Raw genomic sequence first — 7,838 nt, forward strand, 5'->3', positions numbered from 1 at the left:
TGTCGACTGATCGGCGAATCATGTTGGTGGGGGGCGACCGTCGGTCATCATGGAAAGTCAAACTTAAATCTGTCATGGGACGGTTGGATTTATTTACCCACTTTAAAAAGATTTATGAAAAGCTTCAAAGATTCCCGATGAGACGAAAACGATTTAGATCGTTGACGAGCGCCCACAAGCGAGTCGAGCGACCTAGAGTGACTGAAGAGAGCGAGCGGCGTTAAAACAAAGCAGCGAATCGGAGAAATAAAACGTGTTTTCGATGTTTCATCACTAGAAATGAGGCTGTAGCAAGCATCTCACTATCACCAACGTTATCCACATTCATATTCACAAATGATATTCAACTACAAAAAACGCCTGAAAGTCAGAAGTTAGGACGGAAGTACAGAGAGTCGTTGTGCTAAGAAGATGATACACCGTCTCATCTCGTTGCATTGGTGTAAACTGGCCACTTTCAGAACGCTGCAGACCGACGCGTTGCAAGTAGCTGCAAGTTTACAGTCCTTACGTCCAGAATCTTTGGTCTGATCTGGACTTTTCAGTCTCTTTCGATTCTAAGCATTGAATATTCGACTATTCGGGGTCACCCCTAGAAGACACAAACTATATGTCTCATGCTGCGTTCCAGACACAATTTTTAGCCCGTAAGTTACGACTTCAAGTCACGACTCACGACTTGGTAGCGTTCCAGGCAAAGTCACAACAAACCCTTCTGCGACTCTGGTCTGATGATCTGCAAGCCAAGCTTGGGTGTCAGCAGACAGACGTTTATGTACAGCAGATTTGTGCGTCTGATGATAAATATAATGACATTTGGCACACCGTCAAAGCTGGCTAGCTAAACATTGTGCCATTGGCGGGATTCAGGTTAGGCTACCTAACGTTAACGATAGCTAGCGGCTACCTAACATTGACGTTAGCTAGCGCTAGCTGATACTAGCGATTTCTAGTCGGTGACATATTTTGGGCTTCATTTAATAAACATAACCTGTAGTAGTACACAATCATATGTGTATTGTTTTGATTACAATGTGAGGAATTCCTTTACGTTGCCTATTTATGTCTATTTATTTCTATTTCTCATCGTTAATCACTGGTGTCTGTACAGCATCAACAGGGGTCGCCATTGTTGTTTATGTGTGTGTGACGTCAAAAACTTTAACTGGGAGTACAACGATCTGGTTCACGGGTAGTAAGTTATGGGTTTGACTGCTGTTCCAGGGCACTTTCACGGGTAGAAGGGTTGTGAAAACACGGGTTACGGGTTGCCTGGAACGCAGCATCAGATCCATCAGCCAATCAGTGGGGCCCTATGGCCCCTACAGGAACAGTTTTTAATACCAACCACAAGCAATCCGCTGACAGCTGAATGTTCTGGAGACATGAGGTTTGTAATATGTCTGTTCACTTCACTTCTACTTTATATCATCAACAATCATTAGTTAGAGTTAGAGGATAAATACAGGACAGGGGGACTTTATGATCACCACAAATGCATTTTGGCATTCATCAAATTTCACACTGGCTCTGCTTTTCAAAAACGCTGAACATGTGGCAGCCTCCGCACGCAACAGACACAGTGATGCACATCAAAGTTTCCATTCTTGGGTTCTCTGGTGTTTAATGTGCGTTTCTTGTGGGGTTTCTAAATGCCAGTGTTTTGGGAGGATTGTTTTGAAGGCCTTAATCATCTTCAGTCTCTTTGAAACAAAGGGTTTACCAAACCAGAACAGCTACTATTATTCTGACTGGAATGGAAGTAAAACATTTCTGCTGAATAGAAAAACATTTTGCAAAGCCTGCATGTTTGTGCGCGGTGTCATATGCTCAAATACACACTAGCACACAACAGGCACATATATAGAGTACGCTGCTTTGGATTTAAAGCATTTTTTATACTTTACTGTGCTATTGTATCATGTCTTTGCTATCGTCGCAACTTAGGTCAAACAGAGCAAAATGTTGCTCCACAAGCAGTAGGGCTGTCCATCGATAGGTCATTCCATCTACAAACACTACATTTAGTGTGGGTATTCATGATCCTCAGAGGATCATTCCAAATGATTTTAAGGAACGCCTGACGTTTCTTCTTGTACCAGCATCAGGCAAAAATCTCCACTGGCACAAACATCCACATCGAATGTGCAGATTGCCAGTTTGGCTAAATTCATGAAGCATATCCCAGAAGGATAAATCCCTTAGATCTGAATGAATAATCTTTCCTCTACCACAGCCCTACTGCTCTAACCCTACAGTATGTGCAGACATGTATGACACATGAACACATGTCTAGGCATTACTTATGCTGACTTTAAAGTTGTGCACCTCCATAAAATGTAAGCTACGTTGGGGCTACGGAGAGATCACATGGGGACCAGAAGAGAGGGCTGTGCAAATTATCGATATTTTAATCGCAATTAGGATTTCGGTTGCTAATGATCACAAAAACAGAAAAATCGAGAAAATTATTATTTAGCACATTACGTTTTGCAAGTAATCTGCAAGGTTTGCAAGGTTTAGCGGCTGCAAAAAATTGCTACGGGTGAATTTGCCTGAGAGTGTAGCCAAAGTGTTGCATTGGCCTGGTGAGCCAACTGTCAGTATCAGTATCAGTTGGGACCAATCAAGGTTCAGCTCTCAGCTTGATACCCCTGCTAGTGGGGCCTTACACTTTGGGTTGTTTGGCTGTATTAGTTCTACATTTTGATATGACTTTCCACAGTTCTGTTTTCTGTTTGACAAAGTGGAAAGAAACCTTTATTGAACTGAGTTTATGAAACTGCATAGCCAACTGTGCAAAACGTCATTGGGACTGAATGCTTAAAGAACTGTATCCATGTCTGTTGTGTGTATCCTGTTTATGCATACTGTATGTTTGTGTTCATTTACTGTACCTTTGCCCATGTACTCTGTGACGATGTAAATGGGCTCCTCAGACACCACGGCGTAGAGCTGCACCAGCTTGTCATGGCGGAGTTTCTTCATGATCTGAGCCTCCTCCAGGAAGGACTCAGGGGACATGGTGCCAGGCTTCAGGGTCTTCACCGCCACCTTAGTGGTGCCGTTCCACGTTCCTGGCGCACACACACACACACACACACACACACACACACACACACACACACACACACACACACACACATGCTGGCATCAGCACAGAGAAACCGCGATTCATATTCAAATCACATCATTTCAAGTCAGACTTGCCAACCCTGCTGTCTAACTTGAGGAGATGATTGGCAGGTGTGAGTCAACTGTAGTCAATAACAGGGGGAAAGTCTGGCTTTGAAATGACAATGAGGTAAACATGCAACACAGAATGAGATCAGGAGACAGTATGAGAATCAGCGTGCCTGTTATTCTCATGCGCAGAGGTTGTGCTGAAGGATAATTAAATGGGTACGAAATTTAGAGTGGACCTTGATTTGAAATGGCTTTAAAAAGCCAGGAGAAGGGATCCAGCAGGGCTTTGAGAGCCACAATACACCAACACAGGAGCAGATAATCCTTTGTAGGATGATTAACAAAGGCAAGCCTGTAAGCTCCTCAACCTGTAAGCTCCTCCTCGCATGCCAGTTACTGCAACACAGCAGGGCTATGCCACCAATGTGCCAGAGCACGCAAAGACACTCCAATAAAGTAGTACTCCATTTATCTCATTCTGTGACAGTTATGGGTGCAGGAGTATTAGTAGTGACCCAGAGGGAGGACAGAGCCCATCAGCTAACATGTGATCTACTGTACATGTGTTTTGGGGTTTCATTTAGGAGTAAGCCCATAAATCAGAGTAGGCTTCTTTAGCGATGCAGCAGTGCAGACATTCTGAGAGTCGGGACTGAGCGGGTGATGGTCACCTGCTGGGTTGTGAGGTAATATGAACCCAGAGCCTGGGTGTTATCTGGGAGCAACCCTATCCTCAGTATCTGTCCAGCTGGAATATGACTAGAATGCACACCCTCATGTTCTGCAGTATGGAAGCCCAAAGTGGACCAAACTAAACATTAGGAAATTATATGAACGAAAAGTGTAAAACATTATGTAAATGAGCAAATTAGTTAATAAATTATTACAACTTTTACTATCAAAAACCATTACTGTGAATATTTTGTGGATACATACTCTCCTGTAGCCAGCCAGCCTCTATGAGTACCAGTGTATGGCTTTGATTGATAGGAGCATGGAGACATAAGTTGAAGCTAGTTACTTAACTAACGAGCTAATGACAATGTTAAATGTGAATTTTGTAAAACTGAAGAAGAAACTATTATACATTTATTCTGGGAGTGTGAATTGAAAACTATTTCAACATTCAAAAGAATTACGTAATTAAATTGGAAGCAGAAGATGTAATTCTATATTATGATAACAAAAACAAAACAATACATAGGATTGTCAACCTATTCATTCTACAAAGACAATTTCATATCCATAAAGCTACATTTTCCAAAACTCGGCCAGCTTTTAATCACTTCAGAATTGAATTTCGGAATTCTTTTTAGTCTATCCATATTATTATTAATAAGAACATTATTTATATAGCTGATGTTCTACGTATTTTTTCAAGGAAATGTGATTATATAGCCTACCTTTCAATTCACCTTTTCTTTGTATTGTATTTTTTATTGTTTCATTTTTTACCTTATTCTTTCATTGTGTATTTAAGTGCCTTTCTTCTTAAGTTTCTTTCTCCTTTTTTAATTTAGATTTTTTTTATGCCATTATGTAAGGTTGTAATGCTCATTGGATGGAAATAGATGTCTTATTTATATATTAGTACAATACTGAATTGTGTAAACATTGTTTGTATCACATGATATTTGAAAATATGCAAATAAAGTTAATAAAAAAAAAGAAAAAAGCTAACAACATTTCATTAGCAGTAATGTTGAAGAATAAGGACCACACTATTTTGCGGGTACGTAAGCTGTTTCCAAGTGCTACAACTGACTAGCTAATTAGCCATGTAGCCTGCAAACCAAATAGCTGTTTCTGTAAATAAACATTTAAAGGAACACTCTGACTTATTGGGACTTTGTCTTATTCACCGTATCCCCCAGAGTTAGATAAGTTCCACCGGTAGCTTAGCCTAGCACGGATCCTGAAGGTATTCGGTTCCATCTAGCCTACTGCTCCCAATAAGTGACAAAATAACGCCAACATGTTCCTATTTACAGGTTGTGATTTGTATAGTCACAGCGTGTACAAATAACAAGGTCACATGAGACACAGCCATCTTCTAACCCTATATAAACTGGGAACTATATTCTCAGAAGGTGAAGCTCTGCTACTCTCTGCTCGGGGCTTCTCAGGTGCTGCGAGCAAATCACTCCGCCCAAGTAGCAGAAGTAGCAGTGCTTCGCCTTTCTGAGAATATAGTTCCCAGTATGTATATGGTTAGAAGATGGCTGTGTCTCATGTGACCTTGTTATTTGTACACACTGTGACTATACAAATCACAACATGTAAATAGGAACATGTTGGCGTTATTTTGTCACTGTCACTGGCTAAGCTACCGGTGGAACCGTCAGACAGAGTTACGACACGCGAGATGAGGAGGGTATGTATGGACTTATCTAACTCTGGGGGTTACAGTGAATAAGCTAAAGTCCCAATAAGTCGACGTGTTCCTTTAAAAATGCAATGCCTCCCTTTCGTCTTTTAGCTTAACAAGGCTGCAGAATGCTAACTAGTTTTGAGTTTGACTGAGCTTCAAAGTAAAGAGCAAATGTAAATAACAGCTGCTAGCCTGCAGATTACTTTGGTTATTTCGCCAGTGTTTTCATTGTGCACACGTTCCTCAGAGAGAACAAATACTATTCGTCTTTGGGTACTTTGGTTTATACATGTTATCTGATTATTAATCCATAATATGTGAAACATGTACTTAGTATTGCCCTTTTTGGAGTTCCATACTGCATTTAATACTGTACTCAATTAATTACTTGTAAAAAAAAACTTGTATTTATGAATAGGGACTTATTTTCAAAGTCTTATTTATGGATTTTAGAAAAAAAAGATCATCCTGCAGGAATGCTGGAGAGGGATAAAAAAGCAGTTGCTTTCATCTCCAATTAGCAAACAAAATTGCAATTATCTTTTGGCACATTTAAGAATGCAGGTATTTATTTATTTCCAGGGTGGCCCAAGGTGAACATTTAAAAAAAATTAGAGGTACTTTTTGGGAGGGATTTCCTTACCGTAAAAGACATCAGCAAAACATCCTGTCCCCAGCTTTACATCCAACTCAAGTGTGTCTCTGCTGACCTCCCAGGCATCATGACTCAAGCCCACAGTGTCAGGGATGTAGTTCACACACACGGCCGTTAAATTAAAGCACAAACCATCCGCACTCTCTACATGGGGAGGGAAGGCAAGGCACACAGGGTTAACTACTGGGGAGAGGAACATGCAGTAAGGAACATGGAAGGGAGCCATCTTCAGACTGTGAGAGCAGAGTCTCTTGACACATTGCGTGTTTTTCCAGATGATTTTGGAAGGGAGGGGTCAGAAACCAGAATAATTTCCCTGGAAAAAGCCCCAAACTGAAAATTTTCCAAATTTCCTGCCCCATTTTCTCATTTGATCCCCTCCCTTCCCCAGGCCACATTATTTGCTTGTGTTTTATGTGTCTCTGCTAGCTCAGCGTGGCCCCTTCCATGCAGCCTCTTCGTCCGGCGTCCCTGGATCCGTACCCATCCAGACCTCCCCAAACTGTCCGTTCCCAAGACGCTTGATGAGCTGCAGCGACTCCCGCGGGATCTCCCACACGTCTTTGGTTTTAACTGACAGGTCGGCGAGGCGTGGCATCCCTTTGTGGCAGGGAACCACCAAGCGACAGCAGAGCCCGGCGGCTCGGTCTGCACACGCCGCAGAGCGATGCACAAACGGGAGCATAGACAGAGATGTACAGAGAGTTAGCAGAGCATTCTGCAGGAGAGGGGAAAGCCTCAAGGCGACACAAGAACTAAAAACAAGGGCAACAAAGAGCAGAGTAAACATGGAGCTGAAAATCCGGCTGCTTCCAGGTCAGGGGATCCATCAATGAGCAGTCTAATGCGGTCTCCACGGTCCTTACTTATCACCAGATTTATTTATTTTTATTTGTTTATTTAACAGGGACGATGGACAGTCATTGACTGTCCTAAAATTAGCCCATTAGCTACATTTAATCAGCAATCAACCAGAGTGGTGCCAGGTCACACACATCTCAGCACACATAACCACATAAATAAATAAGAGTAGAACAGATATTCCCATTCAAATCAACATAGCAAATATGGTCAGAGTAGCAGTCGTTTTTATGTGTACCGTTGCCATTGCAAGAGCTGTGACCATTCTATTTCTATGGTCAATGCACAGTAGTGAGAGCCATTTTCTTTTGAACTAGTCAAAGGACCACAGCAGACAGCTCAATGTCCATTCTACTCTCACTCTACACTCATCTTTATTCATTGTATGACTAAAACGTTACCGGGAGCAGCAAGACAGCAGTGCTGTCACAGTCCTAACCACTGATTTCACACATCAACATCATTCTTCTACTCATGGAAAGCACTACTCAGCCTGTAAAAACAGTTATAGTAGTAGTAGTAGTAGTAGTAGTAGTAGTAGTAGTATATATGTCTATTGCTGATGTCATCATGGTTATTTTGATGACGTCATCATGTTTTTTTGGCTTGGGCTTGGAATCTACAAATCTGTAATGGAAAGCCTGAGTTATAAACTGGGGGCATAGAGTTTAAAAACATATGACAGTGAGGCACTATTTAGTTGCATTATGGGAAGTGTAGGTTCCAGCACTTTTGGACCATTGACCCATACTAAAAGACATTTTA

The 7,838-nt window shown here is 41.6% G+C and overlaps 1 protein-coding gene across 5 annotated transcripts in view; it reads right to left on the reverse strand.

Moving 5' to 3' along the window:
- The window catches only part of fynb (FYN proto-oncogene, Src family tyrosine kinase b), a 110,793-nt gene that overhangs the window by 13,052 nt on the left and 89,903 nt on the right, over positions 1 to 7,838 (reverse strand). For 3 of the 5 annotated variants that reach the window (XM_078274738.1, XM_078274737.1, XM_078274739.1), the window contains 2 exons: positions 6,696 to 6,860; positions 2,898 to 3,077 (listed from right to left, as the gene is read on the reverse strand). In XM_078274738.1, the coding sequence (XP_078130864.1) occupies positions 2,898 to 3,077; positions 6,696 to 6,860 (345 nt within the window). Of the gene's footprint in view, positions 1 to 2,897; positions 3,078 to 6,200; positions 6,357 to 6,695; positions 6,861 to 7,838 lie in introns of all 5 variants that reach the window. The other 2 variants (XM_078274741.1, XM_078274740.1) reach the window with 2 other exon arrangements.

The sequence above is a fragment of the Sander vitreus genome, chromosome 18 (genome assembly GCF_031162955.1).
Source record: "Sander vitreus isolate 19-12246 chromosome 18, sanVit1, whole genome shotgun sequence".
NCBI classification, from domain to species: Eukaryota; Metazoa; Chordata; class Actinopteri; order Perciformes; family Percidae; genus Sander; species Sander vitreus.